At 53.3% G+C, this 15,275-nt stretch overlaps 1 protein-coding gene across 4 annotated transcripts in view; it reads right to left on the reverse strand.

The window, feature by feature from the left end:
* Positions 1-62: 62 nt before the first annotated feature.
* Positions 63-15,275, reverse strand: part of PRRC2A (proline-rich coiled-coil 2A) — a 15,678-nt gene continuing 465 nt past the window's right edge. Inside the window, exons 2-31 of one of the 4 annotated variants that reach the window (XM_008575080.1) lie at positions 13,302-13,476; positions 12,613-12,790; positions 12,148-12,247; positions 11,986-12,058; positions 11,501-11,644; positions 11,186-11,337; positions 10,917-10,996; positions 10,624-10,766; positions 10,244-10,334; positions 9,915-10,131; positions 9,010-9,484; positions 8,086-8,276; positions 7,546-7,843; positions 6,939-7,149; positions 4,881-6,746; positions 4,229-4,500; positions 3,912-4,042; positions 3,542-3,671; positions 3,348-3,433; positions 2,909-3,142; positions 2,613-2,753; positions 2,426-2,497; positions 2,139-2,306; positions 1,838-1,920; positions 1,453-1,663; positions 1,260-1,355; positions 918-1,130; positions 695-789; positions 503-593; positions 63-386 (exon numbers count right to left, since the gene is read on the reverse strand). In XM_008575080.1, coding sequence (XP_008573302.1) covers positions 246-386; positions 503-593; positions 695-789; positions 918-1,130; positions 1,260-1,355; positions 1,453-1,663; positions 1,838-1,920; positions 2,139-2,306; positions 2,426-2,497; positions 2,613-2,753; positions 2,909-3,142; positions 3,348-3,433; positions 3,542-3,671; positions 3,912-4,042; positions 4,229-4,500; positions 4,881-6,746; positions 6,939-7,149; positions 7,546-7,843; positions 8,086-8,276; positions 9,010-9,484; positions 9,915-10,131; positions 10,244-10,334; positions 10,624-10,766; positions 10,917-10,996; positions 11,186-11,337; positions 11,501-11,644; positions 11,986-12,058; positions 12,148-12,247; positions 12,613-12,790; positions 13,302-13,413 — 6,495 coding nt within the window. In that variant the 5' untranslated portion in view covers positions 13,414-13,476 and the 3' untranslated portion in view covers positions 63-245. Of the gene's footprint in view, positions 387-502; positions 594-694; positions 790-917; positions 1,131-1,259; positions 1,356-1,452; positions 1,664-1,837; positions 1,921-2,138; positions 2,307-2,425; positions 2,498-2,612; positions 2,781-2,908; positions 3,143-3,347; positions 3,434-3,541; positions 3,672-3,911; positions 4,043-4,228; positions 4,501-4,880; positions 6,747-6,938; positions 7,150-7,545; positions 7,844-8,085; positions 8,277-9,009; positions 9,485-9,914; positions 10,132-10,243; positions 10,335-10,623; positions 10,767-10,916; positions 10,997-11,185; positions 11,338-11,500; positions 11,645-11,985; positions 12,059-12,147; positions 12,248-12,612; positions 12,791-12,975; positions 13,246-13,301; positions 13,477-15,275 lie in introns of those variants that run through there. The other 3 variants (XM_008575079.1, XM_008575082.1, XM_008575081.1) reach the window with 3 other exon arrangements.

Genomic DNA, 15,275 nt, shown 5'->3' on the forward strand with positions numbered 1-15,275 from the left:
GCACCATGCTATGGCCTAAGACTTGGCAACCAACCAACCCATCCCCGAAATCATTTTGGAAATTTTTTTTTAATCCTTTTATTATTCTTTTTTAACAAACGGCCCCAGGGATAGGGGACCAGGAGAAGGGTGAGGAGGGGAAATGAGGCCCCAGCCCCACAACCCCTCCCCACCCACCCCTCTCCCCCTTATATATTTATAATCTATATACAAGCCCCGGGGGGTTGGGGGCAAACGGAACGCCCTCAGCGGGGTGGGGGCAACCCAGGCTCCTTGTCCCCTCGGGACCCAGGTTCCTCTGCCCGTTGGGAAGGTCCTTCTCGAGAAGGTGGCCCTGTCCGCTCCCAAGGCTTCGGCATCCAGCGTAGGGAATCTGGAGGGGAGGCCTGGGGGAGAGGTATGTGTGAAAGAATAAGTTACAGTGGAAGGTCAGGGATGGAAGGACAAACTCAGGTGGCAACTCTTGAATTTAGATTTGGGGCCACAGGGGCTTCTCCTTCACCTGCTGGTATAAGTCGATGCGCTGGGTGCGGAAGACTCCGCTGTAGGTGGAAGGTGGGGCCTTGAGACGGGAATTGAGGCCAGAGAAAGACCTAAGGGAGGAAGTGTTTAAGACAAGCCTAGAGCTTGCCCCCTGGTCCCCAAATAAGAAAGCCGTTGGGGATGGCAAATCTGCATCCCTATTCCCTTTTACCTTCCAGCTGGGGGAGCACGTGACAACCCAGGTCCCCCAAGGTTGCTACTCAGTTTTCGATAATCCTGGAACGGCTTTAGTTCCACTGGGTGCAGCTGAAGGAAAAAGAAAAAAATAAAAAATAAAAAATGAGTCTCCTGCCTCTTAACCCATTCACCCTGAGATACAGAATCCCTATCCCTAACTCTTGGAGTTCCCTAGCACCTTGGTTCCTGTACCTTACCTCTGCTCGCCCCAAACTAGGGGGGAAGGGCCTGGAAGGTGAAGGAAGCACCCGAGTAGCAGGAGTAAGTGGAGGCCGCACAGCCAGGCTGGGGGGCTGCAGAGCAGGGCCCACAGGTAACAGAGAAAGGGGGGGTGGGGCAGGAGGTGGCGCTGGTGGCAGGGAGCCAAAGTTCACCATAGGCAGCTGTGAGTCTACCACAGGTAGAAGCATCTGTAACAAGAAATTTGGGTGTGCATGTTGAGAGCAGGGAGCAATGTCAGAAAAACAGGAAAAATCAAAACAAAAGTGGGAGACTGGACAGAGAAACACAATGAAGAAGTGGGAAAGATAAAAAGGTACCTGTTGGGCAGGAGCCCCTGACGGGAGGAAGCCGCTTTGGCCACCAGGCTGCAGAGTAGAATAAAAATCTGAAGGGGATGACAGATCCTGGCGTACCTGCCGGGGAATGGGGAGAGATTATGTCAACTCCCCTGAAAGTATTTTCCCTGACCCATAACTCTGGAACCCTACCTAGCACCTGCCCACCTCTTACCTGAAGCACGGGTGGGTCGGGCAAAGGGCTGGGGCAGAAAGCTGGAGAGTAGAGGAAGGAAGGTGGAGGGTAGAGAACTCCTCCAGGTGGCAACTTCCCCAGCTCTGTCGCTTGCAGTGCTGAGAAATCCAGAAACTGACCCTTGAGAGCTACCCCAGAGAGCAGTGCCGAGGGAGGAGCTGGGCCTGGGGGTAGGTACAGGGGCTGTGATCTAAAAAGAAATTGGGGGAAGAAGGTGTTAGGAAGCCACAATCATTTACTCCTTTAGTCTAAGCAATGCCTTAAGTCCACCAGCCTTTGGTACCTTAGAATTGTGTCTTCCCCTTCCCTCTCCCTTACAACATATCTCCATTTCCTCCTGAGGTCCACAGGCATCTAGTCTTACCTGTAAGGATGCAATGACGGTGTCCCAGGGCGGAAGCCTCCATTGTTAGGATGTAACTGAGAGTCCATGGCTCCACCAGAGACCTGTGTGAGAAAATCAGGGTTGAAATAGCTAATTTCTCTGGTCAAGAAAACTTCACCCATCCTACCCACTGCAGGAAAATAAGCAAGGAGAAAACGGAATGACTAAAAATGAAATGACATTTTACAACTATACAATTTAGAAAGGACTGATTACAAGAGACAGCAAACAGAAAAGAATAATTCATTCAAGGGGTCCTGGGATGGGAAGTGGGGTCTACCTGAGAACTGGGTGGCCCAGGGCTGCCATAGAAGACCTCAGGATACAGGCGCTGGCCTGAGGAGCTGGGTTCTGGGCCACAGTGCCCAGATCCCATGTTTTTGGGTTGTGGCTCAGCTGAGGCAGAAGTACTGGGGAGCAGCTCCCAATCGCGGGCTACAGGGATGGCCTGTGAAGAGGTGGATTTGTCAGGAGGGAGGTCTGGCATCCTGGATGCCCAAATCACTCCCAGCAATCTTCTACAGAAAACCTCAGGTTTTTCCACCAAACTCTCCCTCTCCCACTTACGTCAGTGACTGATGCTATCAGCTCCTTCTCGGCTTTTAAACTGTCTCCTACCACGAGGCACAAATCTGAGTCCTGTGATCATGAAACAGAGGAGATTACACCATAATTCAGATGTGTGTCCTCTATGACCCATCTCTAGCCCTTTCGCTCCAAAAGCCCAGAATACCCAAACCCAGCCCATGCAAACCTTGTCGCTAGTGCCAAATTGGACTGGGGGTCCAGGTCGATGGGATGGTCGGAGGGGGCCAGGGTCTGGGCCTCTCTCTGTACGCTGTGATCGTTCTGTGCCAATGGGGCCAGGGGGCAGAGGCTGCTCCCGGGGCAGCTCCTGGGTTGGGGAACACGGGAAGGTGGGCTTGGGCGAGGGAAGAGGAAGTCAGTCAGAGAATCCCCAGACACAAAGATAGATGGAAGGGGCAGGCAAAGGCAGGGCCAAAGTCAGAATCCTGAAAACATTCTTCTTATTCTTTCCAGGTCTTTTACCTTTCTGTCCCCATCGTGGGGGGCAGGTGGCCGTCTCCTAGGAGGTTCAGAGGGTTCAGAGCCAGGTGGACCCTCACCAGGAAGAGCATTCAGGGGTGAGGGCCCTCCAGGCCGCTTGGGGGGTCCCTCTGCTGCCCCCTTGAGTCCTCCATCAGGGGAACTTCGCTGGCTGCAGGGACCTGATGACACCTGAGAATCCCCACTCAGGTCCACCCCACTGTCAGACTGACTCATCTGAGAGGAGTGGAGAAGGAGCTAGTTAAGTCAGGGTAGAAAGCACCCCAAAACCTGAATGATGCACACACAAAGACAGATAAACTGAAGAAAGGAGACAACCGCGTGAGAAAACAGCCCCAGAGTCAACCCAGAACAGGTGGGAAAGTATGCGGTGCTTGACATAATCCCAGCTTAGACACTCCCTCTTGTCCAAGTCACTCACCTCTGTGCCAGCCACATCCTCAAAAGGACTCAGGGGTTCCATCCACGGCTCCATGGAGCCAGGCCGATAACTCTTTTCACTGGCGGCTGGAGAGGGGAGCACCAAGCAGAACAGAGAAAGTGAGACAGTTCTGAAGCCCACCACACTCTCTAACCCCTCTTCCACAGTCCTTCCTTTCACTCAGCTTTACTTACCAGTATGTAGATGATTCCAGATGTGAGGGGTCAGGGACTCTGTGCCTGCATCTCTGCATTCTCCCCGAGGCCCTGGGCCCTCAGACTTAGGGCTCAAGAATTCAGAGCTATGAGAAGGTGGCATAGATTCCTAAAGGTGAAAAAAGCCAGAGGCAAAATATGACTTAGGTGGGAACTGGGAAATATAGGAACGCAGGACAGAATGAGGTATGGGGGTAACAAGGAAGACTTAGGGGAGATAAGCAGTGACTAACAGTGACAATTGTGGATGAGAACACAATGCCAGGGATAGGAAAGAGTGAAAAAAACATAACTGGAACCTTGAAAAGAGAAAGCGCAGAGAAGCACAATCTGAAGCCCCATCCCTCACCTCCTGTAGCAGCTCCGGTTTTCTGGGAGGCCGCTCCCGCCGTTTTGGGGGGAAGGGATTAACCCCGGCAGAATCCCGGGGAGTCCTGCCCACGCCCCTCACCATCGGCCCTGGCTCCTCGAAGTGGGGGTCTGGGGAAAAGGGGAAAACAGTCAGCATCTGCCTACTATTCACCCCAGCTTTTCCTCCCTACGCCACCTCCCAATCCTTTCACCCTTGCTTACTGCAGACATCTGCACCAGCACCCCCAAGCCAACCCTTTCCCCTCCTGACCTCTGGGAATGGAGACATTCCCACCTGTACCTACTCCAGCTTACCAGAATTACTGAAGTTGTTGTTGGCCCTCTGGGAGTCATACCGGTTCGGAGGCCGAGGGGAGGGGCCCTGAGGGACTTGGGGAGACCCATGCTTGGGCCTTGAGTGCCCCCCTGATGCAGTTACACTCGCTTGGCGGTTGCTAAGCTGGGCCAGAGCCTGTTGGATGCCAGCAGGGTTGCTGTGGATAACTTGATCCAGCCGGAAGACAGCAGAACTGCTGGGGGGCGGGGGAGGCAGGGGAAGCCCCTGGGGCCGATCCTCTGGAGGCCGGCTGAGGAAACAGAGCATCAGCTCCAATATTCACTACCGCGTTACTCTTTCCCTACAAGCCAAGTATGTTTTCCAGCTTCTCACTTTTACAACCTATCCTTTTCCCTATTAAAACCCAGGTGTTCTTAAGCCCTTCTAAGAATTCATGTGTACAGGTCTGTAGAGTGGAAAGCAAGGAAGAATACATGGCTGTTCCTGCCTCTTACCACTCTACCAACAGCTTTCAAATGCCTTACAAGAGGTGGAAATCCTAGTGCCTGTCTAATGAACCCATGAGCCCTCAGGTCTCAAATTCTACAGCATGCAAACCTTGCCTTTCCCCCAGGTTTCCTCCCCTCCCGCAATTTTTTGCCCTTAAGAACAAAGTCCATCCCTACCCACCTTCGGTTCTTGGGAGAGGGCCAGCTCCTCTTGTCCCCTCGTCCTGGGCCAGTCCTTATCCCAGGACCCCCGCCACCACCTCCACTGCTGCCACTACCACCACCAGCCTTGCCCCCTGGGACTGGGCGCCGGTTCTGTCGTTCCATGCCTGGCCGCTGACTTGAGAAGCTCCGCTTGCTCAAATCTTTGGTTCGCTGGCTCAGATCTCCACGAGACAAGGTTGAAATTCCTGGCCCAGCTCCACCTCCACTGCCCCCAGGAGTTCCCACAGCTTTGGGAGTCAATAGTGATGGTGGGGGAGCCTCCTTGTCTCCCCGGCGCTCACTGGCAAAGTCGCTGCTCTCTGATGCAGTCTCCCATTCCTCATTGGCTTGGTCTGAGTTCTGGTTTGACAGATCAGGAGACTTAGCGGCCGCCCGGCGAGGAGGTGGAGGAACTGCGACTGTTGTGAGGGCCTCCTCAGGTCCAGGAGTGGAGGCTGGAAGGGCTAAGGAAGGGGGCTTGCCTTCGGTGCCTCGGGCAGCATTCTCCCGTTCCTGTTTCAGCCTCCGGAAACGAGGCGGTTTGTCCTGCTGCTGAGCCCTCCCATGTCGCCTCCTTCGGGGTCGCTCCCCATCTTCCACACACATGCTCATGTTGCTGCCTCCACGGGCCACGGGGGACAGAGGCCCTGGGATCAGCTTCTCTTTCAAAGGTTCCTTACTTGGTGGCAAAGGGCCTGTGGGAGGCTTCTTGGGAGCCAGAGACTTGGTAGGAGGGCTCCAGCCTGGGCAAACAGGAGGAGGGGGCCGCCCTCCCCCTCGGCCTCGGCGTGAGGGCACCCCTCTGGGAGTGAAGACTCGCCCACCCCTGGCAGTGGAGAAGCGGGCTGGGGCTGGTGAAGGGGGAGCTCCTGGGGTGGGGGGAGCAAGAGAGACTTGGGCGAGTACTCCTCCCTCCTTGGGTGGGGGGGCCTCCTTGTCTGAGGGGGCCAGATCACTCTCATGGGTCTCACTGCCTGTTTCTGAGCCGCGCTGCCGGCGCCTCTTGGGGATTTCTTCATACTCTGAACCCTCGCTTCGTGTCTCACTGGCAGTGCGGCCTCGGGTAGCAGGGGGGTGGTTTGATCCCCCTGCCCCGCCTCCACGCCCGTCATCTCCTCGGAACTCTCGGTAACTACGGAACTCTCGGCTTCGGGCTCCCCGTCCCCGTCCCCCATAGGTCCCTCGAAAACCCCTCCCTCTGGCAAAATACTCGCCTCGGCCCCGACCCCGACAAGAAGTAGGACCCACTCTTTCATAGGAATAGTCCCTCCGAAGCCTTGGGGCCGGGGAGAGATTCCCACTGGGTGGGGTCTCCTTGGGGCCCCCTATCTTCCCCTTGGCTGTCTTGAGTGGGTCTGGCTTTGGGACCTTTGGGGTTTCATCCCCCTGTTCAAGGGGCTTGGAAGGCAACTCTTCCACTTTTGCAGGTGGTGGGGGTTTCTTTATAGGCCCAGCCCGGCGGGGAGGGGCCCCTGGCTCCTCTGGAGGGATTCCACGACGACTGCTGCCTGGGCGAGGGCCCCAGCGGGTCTCAGTGCGACTCTCTCTGCGTGGTGGCGGGGGGCCCTGGCCTCCGCTCCCAACCCCACGGGCAGGCTTTCGGCCTGCTTCTGGCCCTGTCAGCTGTGGAGTCTCCTCCTTGGGGGGTTCCTTCTTGGGTGGTGGAGCTTGTATCTTGGCCACCTCGTCATTGCCTGGGGGCCAGAGGAGTGGACGGGGCCCTGGTGGAGCTGGCTCCTCCAGAGGAAAGCGAGAGATGGGGGGCCCAGGGGCTCCATTCTCAGGAAAGCCTGGATAACTGGCCAGATAAGGTGGTGGGGGAGGTACTGGAGGAGTCTCGCTCCTGAAGGAGAGAGAAAAGAACGGAAATAAGTATCTCGGGAGGAGGAAAACCGGAACTAGGTAGGGAAAAGAGAACACTAAGATATTCCTTTCATGTTTGTACCTATCATCTCATCAGTAATCTAAAGCACCTTTCTCCTAGGCCTAGATTCTTTCATTATTAGTTCACCCACTTCTCACTACCAAGACTCACCTCATCCCCTTGTCATCCTCGTCCGTAGATTGCCGCAGTGGTGAGGTAAGTGGGCGGGGATCTGTGGGTGTGGTGGTGAAGACGTCTCCTACCCAGGCCAACTTTGGATCCACTGGTGGGGTCCCCTGTTCCCGTAAGAGGGGGGGCCCATGGCGGTCAAATGGCTCTGAGTTTGAGCCCCCACTGTCTGAGCGCTCCCGGGGAACTAGGCCTGAAGAAACAAAAGAATAAGAAAAATCACCCTTTTTATGACACAGGCCCTCCAGCCCAAAGAGCATCTCCCCAATCTAGTCCCTGTCAAGCCAGCTCCTCCATTTCTTGTTCCAAATAAATCTGGAACTTACTTGCTCTTGTGAAATAGGGTCTACTCAGCTTCCCTATGAAAGATTCAACTCCCTCCCCAATAAATCCTGGCCAACAAAGGACCACTGTATTTTTTTCCCCAAGCCCAATCTTGAAACAGCTATCTCAGCAGTGCTAAGTATATACCCTCCCCCTCCCCTCTTCACTGACAAGACCAGTCACACCAGTGTTACAGACCCTGGTATCCACTTCCCAGGACTAAGGGACTCCTGCCCTCTTCCCCCAGCCCTCAGTGACCCCTTACCAGAGGGATGCACGCCAGGTGGGTAGAAGTCCAGAGGGGGCCGGCCCTGCAGAAGCCGGGGGTCTACATAAGGAGGAATCATCATCCAGCGGGGATCAAAGTTCATAGGGGGCATGGGTGGGGGACGGCCCAGAGCTCCTGGGTATAGGGCCTTGGGGGGCGGTGGCGGAGCCTGTGGAGCTGGCACAGCTCCCAGGGTCACAGGCTGTGGGGGTGACGGGGGCACTGGGGCAGGTGGGGCGGAGCCCTGTTGATGCTGCTGCCACTGCTGCTGTTGTTGCTGTTTCAGGAGCTGCTCCTAGGGAAGAATAAAAGGATGAGAAAGGCACTCTTTCTCGAACATCACACAAAGGAATTGGGAAAAAAAAAAAAGTAATGCACAAATGTGATAAAAACGTGGACTAGATGGAAATTGGGGGGATACAATGGAGGCAAAAGTGGACAAAGAGGCGGAGGGACCCAGAAGGTAACTTAATGGATAGGGTTAAGTATTGAAGTCAGGGAGAGAAGCAGCCTTTAGAATGAAAGTAACTATCTCACCTGCTGTTGCCGCTGGAAACGAGGGGGCAACGACTTCTGATATTTGGGGTAGCCCAAGCTCTGGCTGGGGGGCTGCCGGGTGGGACCAACCCCATCACCCTTGGGCTCCACCTTTGGGACTGGGGGTGTGGTAGGAGGGGGAACCTCTTCTGGTGGTTCAGGACCCTCTTTGGAGGGCAACTGTGGTTCCACTGCATTGAAGACAACAGAATAACCTAGTCCACCAACAGACATTCTATGAATTTCAGCCCTCACCTCTAGCTCCCTATCTAAAGATTGACATGTTCTACTGAAATACCTATTTATTTTTATTTTATTTTATTTTATTTTTTTTTGTCTTTTGTCTTTTTCCGTGTCCGGCAACGGATCGCAACCCTCAGTGTTGCCCCCGCACCGGACCGGGGACTGGCAACGGGATCGCAACCCTCGGCGCTGCTCCCGCACCTCGCTCAGCCAGCGAGCGGGAACCGGTCTGTATGTGGGATCCGAACCCTCGGGCGGGAGCGCCGCCGCGCCTCCCAAGCGGCGCACTATCCAGTGCGCCACCGGGCCGGCCCGTGAAATACCTATTTATTGAAATCCTTCTGGTTTAAGACCTTTAAAAACACTCCATGGCCTCTCAAGAGCCAATGGTAGTAACATTAACTTCTCATGAAACAATCAAAATAACAGACATTTTTCAGTCTTGCTCCACTCTAGGCCTACAAAAGTAGTTTTAGACCGCAACTTATTCAGGAATTCAGGTAACAAGACTTTCCCTCTCTCAATACCTACATAAATGATGGGACCCTCTTCCCCTAACATGGATAGTCCAATAAACCAAAACACCTAATTTCTACTTCATTTACTCTCATTCTTACTACCCTGAACACTTAAACCAAGTAGAGATCTGACACCTGGTAGTACTTATCCCCACCTCCATACCTGGGCTGGCTTCGAAGCTGCCACTGCTGGTGCTACTGGTACTGCCACCACCACTCACCAGAGTGGAAGCTGGAGCTACACCTGGAGTGGTGGTGGACTGGGTAGAAGGGGCTTGTGCTGGCTCTTCAGGTTCTTTCTCTGGTGCTGGGGCTGGTATCGGTGGTGGAGCTGGAAGTGTGGGGAGCTCTTTGGGGACTCCAGGTGGTGCAGTTGGGGTAGGAGTAGTAATAGTAGCAGCAGCAGGCTCTGCTTTGAGTCGTTTGTCAGGTGCCCCAAACTTTTCATCGAGTCGCTTAAGCTTCTCTGCACAGGCTGCCCGGCGCTCTTCCTGCATGCGTCGCTCCTCCTCTTCCCGCCTGCGCCGGGCCCGCTCCACCGCCAGGGAGATCTCAGATGAAGACTGCTTTCGCCGCTGCCGCCATGCCTCATCCTCGTCTTCGGGTGCTGGGGGCTTGCAGGGAGGGCCCCCACGATCCTGTCAATGGTTAGACCCAGCAGGGCCCGGGCTGTCAGCCACTATGCTTTTTATCTTTTCACAGACCGATCAACTGTCTCTAGCTGCAGGATGCAAGGACTGGGCCTTGGCATTGATGGCCTCTCTGGGTGTGGACAAACTCATCATTCTAGTCTTTTCATTCCTCTGTTCCCTCTCTCCTTCAGAGACCCCAAAACACCCAGGCCTCATTGTTCTTCCTCACTAGCATCCCATTTTCTCCTACTTTTTCCCAGACTACCCCAACACCAAGGATGTTCCCAAGCTTTCCAGAGATGCTCTGAAGCCCTGCACTTCACATAGCCCATTTTCAGCCTCCTGTCCAGCTTCCTCTGTTACTACTGCTTCGATTACTCAGCTGATACTAATCTCCCATAACTGACCCTCTCAACCCTTCATCATAAACACTCACTGGGTAGTCCCCAGGGGGGCCCCAGTTCCCGGTGGGGCCCCGGTGAGGTGGGGGTGGGGGAGGCTTTGGGGCGGGAGGCCCCAGCTCTGTCTCTGGAGGCTGAGAGGTCTCTGCCCAGGCCGTCTTGGGAGGGGGCAGTTCACTGCCGGGGGAGTTGCCCTTTTTGCCATCTGCTTCAGGGGGCCGTTCCTCACCAGCAGCTGTTTGGGAATCCTTGCTGTGAGCAGATCAACAGTGGAATTAAAACCAGCTGTAAACCAGCTCCTCCAAGAGTATATTATCATGAGAAAAAACTGAACCCCCTCCACTCCCCGATGGCTTTAACTCACTGGCCCTCAGCTCCCTCCTCATCAGAGTCTCGCCCATCTTCCTCATCACTGAACTTGAGCTTTTCAGTGTAGTCGACCTCCTCATGGGCACCTGTGGGAAAAAGATGAACAGTACTAATCCAAGCATTCCGCTCTCCAATCTCAGATATCTTCCTGGGACACGGGAAAGTCGAACTACGTGATGGGATACACTACCAATGCCAACCTCCTCCCTCTGAAGTCTTGTCATGCTTACTCCTGTCAGTACTCTGTCAGGACTTGGTTTTCCTCCATTTGCTTTCCCTACCATTCAATATCTCCTTTTCTCCCAGACAAACCATTTTTTCTTCATCACATTTTGCCTTTAAGACCCAAATGCTTGACACTCAATATCCACTTACCTGCCCAACCGTCGTCATTCTCCTGATCCAACTGATCAAACTCTTTGAGATTATCCTCTTTAAGAATAGAAGGCCGACCCACAGGCTCTACAAGGCGCATTGGCGGCCCTGAGCACCGGGGGCCTGCCACACGGGGGTAACGGCTATATATGGAAAGACAAATGGAAGAGAAGGTAAAAGATGGCAATGTTGGATAACCACATACACTACTAAGCCTCCTGGCTAGAAAACCATTTCCCTCCCCAATAGGCTTCCCCTACCCCCAATCCGAACCCCAGATCTGGATCACTCACCTAGGCCCATCAGGAGTGGGGTATCGGTAAGGTCCCTGGGGTCCATAGGGCGGAGGGAATGGGAGATATGGGGGATACATCTGCAAAAAGGCCCAACAGTAGCTGCTCAGAGGGACAGCCAAATAGCCTGCCAGCTCCTTAAACCTACCATCGTCCTCCCACCCCCCCCTTATAGGTCTCTGCTTTCTAGTTATTCCCTCCAAATACTAAGTCCTGATTCCTCTCTAGCTTCCATTGTGACCACTCCAAAATAAGACAGCCAAACTTACAAAGGGCGGCATCATTCCGCGGTAGGGAGGGAACTGGGGTGGGCCTGAAGGCTGTAGCCCCCCTCGGGGATCATGACCATGATGAAGTTTGGAGTCCAGGCCCTCCAGCTCATCAGGGCCACGCCCGCCTCCGTCCCTCCAAGTTGTAGAATCTGTATTTCGGAAAAGGTAGAAAGAGGGATGAGCGATTCAGGGGCAAATGAACATAGCTGAAAACAATGAGGAAGAAAGTAAGTCAGCACTTAGCTCTGAAATGGAATGACTAGTATCCTGGCCAAAAAGCAGCCACTCACTCACAAAAGGCAACCCACTCACTTTGGGGGCGGAGGCTTGGTCCGGGCCCAGACAACTGTTCTGCAGACTCCCTTTCCTTGGCAGCCTTGTCCTGGTCGCCAGCTGCCTGCAGGGTCGGAAATTCCTCTCGAGAGAATCGCGACAGTAGGTTTGATGCCCTTCCACCTGTTGGGGTGGGGGTGCAGAAAAAGAGACAGAAGTACATTTACTAAGGACGTACCATAAAAGCGGAAAGCTCTGATAGGTACCAGATCGCCCAGTTTCTGCCTTCAAACTCATCATCTATGGAGTAGGTACTCATTCCCCAGGAAGCAAAGTCAGTTCTGGGACCCCTTCACCTACTCATATAAGACTGAGACTTAAACTTGCTCATGTGCCCCATGAAACTGAATATGATGTCCCAGATTTAGCCAAAGAGGACCAAGGACACCTTGCTGAAGGTGCAGTGCAGGACTCCTGCCTCCCATGGTGCCCAGACACAGGTCCCCAAATATCCCTCCACTCACCATCTCCATGTGCTCCATGGGTGACGCTGGCTTGTGCCCAGGACTTTACCCCGCTTGGAACCGAAGGAGTGTTCTGGGGAAGCAGAGAGATGATAAATGTTGATGTGTGGGTAGAGGAGCGATGGGCCTTTCTTCCCCACTTCCCTCCAGTTCTCCAGGTACCTCGGGGGCTGCTGGGGGTCGTTTCGGCTGGTTGGAGGCAGGCGTCTGTGAAGCCGGCTGTGGCTGCGATTCCAGCGGCTGAGCGGCTGAGGCATCGGAACTAAGGGGATGGTAGAATGGGAAGGTTACCCAAAGTCTGAAATGCCTCCCCTACTTCTCCAACTGGTGGAGACAGTAGGGACTGAACCCAGGCCCACTGCTACCATTTACAAACAGGAGGACAAAATACTTTAATTTTGTCACCCCATGTAGGCTATTATCTGCTTCTTCATGCTTTTTCTTCGTCTGACGGAAATCTAAAGGTACCATACCTTAGTCATCTAATAGGAAACCTGGAAAAGGTAGGAAAGCGACCTCCCTTTTTGTCTCTGGCTCTTATGTGGCTGGGCTAAACCAAGCCCCAATTCACCCCAAAGTTCAAAGTTAAAATACTCATTACTCTAGGTCCCCCAAGCTTCTGCCTACCTCTTGGGGTCGGACTGCTCCTGTTTGCTTGCCCATCCTGTTCCGTCTTTTGGCACTAGTGAGACATTGGGGTCATTGCCTTTGTTCTCGGCTTTTAGGCTTGGAAGGTTAGCTGGGGGTGGCATACGCCGGGCAATGGCAACTTTCCCAAGACTCTGCAGGCCATGGCGAGGGGCAACTGGAGAAAAGGGGAAGAGGGTCAAAAATGCCTCTGTGGGAGATCTGATAAGCCTCCTGCTCTAGGCCCCATTTAGACATCCTCAATGTCTTATTACCTACTTACTTCAAACCTCTCAGAAGCAATCCCTTCCCAGGCTCTTGATAATCTATGAAATCCCCATCAGAAAGGCTGAGATACATTACATTCAATGCTTCTATGTGGGATGGTTCATCTTGAGCCTGCAGGGAGCAAGCTGGCCCCAGACTTCTCCAAGTCCACCTTTCTTTACCTCCAATTCTTACATGTCCAAAGATAGAGAACAATTGACACACCTTTGCAGGAGGGTAACGGGTGTTTACTCAGAGCCCAACACCCCCTACAGGACCCAAAGTAAAGTTGGGAAGTCTCCAGTGTTCTTCTGGTCTTCTGATATCTCCACTACAGTCTTTTCCCTTCAAAGAGCTCGAAAACATATGCCCCATTCATGCCTAGCCTCCAATCATTAGAAGCATCTTTGCAGGACCCTCACCAGCAGGTTTCTGGATCTCTAAGGACTTGCCCTTATATGTATCAAACAGGTTGAGCGAGGAATACTTCTTTCCATCCTTTCCCTTGGCAGTCGGCCCCGAGCGATCGGACATTGCGCTGGAAGCTCATTGAGTACGTTGGGTCCTGCAGGCACCTCCCCCAAAACGTGCCGGAGCCTGTGGGCCAGACGGCAAGTGTCTCAGTCTAACAGAAGCCTAGATGCTTCCTTTCATTCTTGTTAGGGACGTAGGTATGTCTGGCCCTCTGGTGTCTTTTCCTTGAACCTACGTAAACTCTCCAGTCCCTTTAAGCAATCACGATCTACTCAGCTCCCATACAGCCCAAATGCCACGTTCTCTTTTTCCCTCAGACACATCTTGCCAAGGAAATCCAAATAAAAATCTACTATATCCATAGTATAATCACTCTATTTTTCGTGCCAGTCTATAAAGGGTAGCAGCCCCCTCATTATTCCTACAAGTTATAACCTCTTCTTTCTACACCAAAAGCAATTCAGACACTTACAATTAAACATAGCAAACAAGTCCAAGACCCAAAGAAAACCAGAAAGAGGCATACAATTCCATCACACAAGAAACGGAACTTCAGCTTCACTACTTACTAGACACCAGCTCCCTAATCATACCCCAGGGCCCTGTGCCCTAGGTTCCAGTCGCTGCAGCCTCATGCCCCATCTGGGGAGGTTTGCAGGAAGGTATGCCGGGAGTTTAAGGATTTTATGAGCTTGCTTAGCCAGAGTGGGGGCTGGTGCGAAAGAAATCCTCATGAAACTGGAGCTCTACCTACTCGCAGGCTACAGAACCCCAAGTACCTGGAATACCCCATCTTTTCCTAAACTTTCCCTCATCTCGACTCCTGGAAAAATTCTGTTTCCAGATAAAATACTGGTGGGCTGTGGCTTACCCTTACGTAGCACTGAGAAAAACAAAGCATTACATAGCCACCTTGAAAGCACCACATAACCATGGGCCAGACACCAGAACCAACTTCATTTTTCTGTCCTCATTAAGAATGTCCATCACCAATCATTTTGTCCCTTAATACATCTTGATGCTCCCCAAGCAGGCCAAACTCTCCATCCTCAGTCCCATTCTAGTGACCAGGCATTCATTTACGGATGGGAACAGCATAAAGAGAAGAGATGGGAGATGGTGGTTAGAAAGCAGGGAAATCCAGATAGGCCTAGAACAAAAGCCAAAATCGAGAAGAGAGAACTTTATGACAGGACAGATATGAGAGGATGGGGGTTGCTTTGTAGGTGTTTAAGGACGTCTATCTGTGAAAACAAATACATGAAGGAAAAAGGGATAGAAGAGTAGTGAATTCAGCAGACTAAAACTAATAAAAGTGAATTAACATAAAAGGAGGTGGGAAATACACAAAAGCAGGAATGGCAAAGAAAGGATGCAGAGCAGGAATAAGGAGGCAGGGTCAAGAAACCCGTAAAGAAAAAGGGAGCTGGGAGAGAAAAAGGAGACAAGGAATATGAAAAATGAAAAAGCAGAAAAGGAGAGACTGAGAAATGTAGAAAGCAAAGATGCTGGATAAAAGCAGGGTCCCAGAGTGGGAGTGACTCGATGCGATGAGGGTCGTCAAGGTGGCGAGACTACAGAGCTGGGTGATGGGGAAGGAGTCCAATATGGAGGAAAAGAGACCCTCCAAGAGGAGGACCGTCGGGCGCGGCCCACCCCAGGGCGGCAGCGGGGGAGGGGTGCCGCAGATGGGGGTGAGGGACCAGGAACGCATTAGAGAGTGGGGAGTTACGGACCCGGGAGGGGGTGTCGCGCCATGAGGCCAGGGCGGTGGGTGCGTAGGGGCAGCCTGTAGACCCTGAGACAGGGGATGAAGGTGCAGGTCCCAGGGTAGAGGTACCAGAGGGGGAGGGGCAAGCAGGCCCGGCAGCAGGAGGACAAAATGGCGGCGGCTAATGGCAGCTTCTCCTCCCCACCGGCCC

The sequence above is a fragment of the Galeopterus variegatus genome, unplaced genomic scaffold, assembly GCF_000696425.1.
Source record: "Galeopterus variegatus unplaced genomic scaffold, G_variegatus-3.0.2 Scaffold1130, whole genome shotgun sequence".
Classification (NCBI taxonomy): Eukaryota; Metazoa; Chordata; class Mammalia; order Dermoptera; family Cynocephalidae; genus Galeopterus; species Galeopterus variegatus.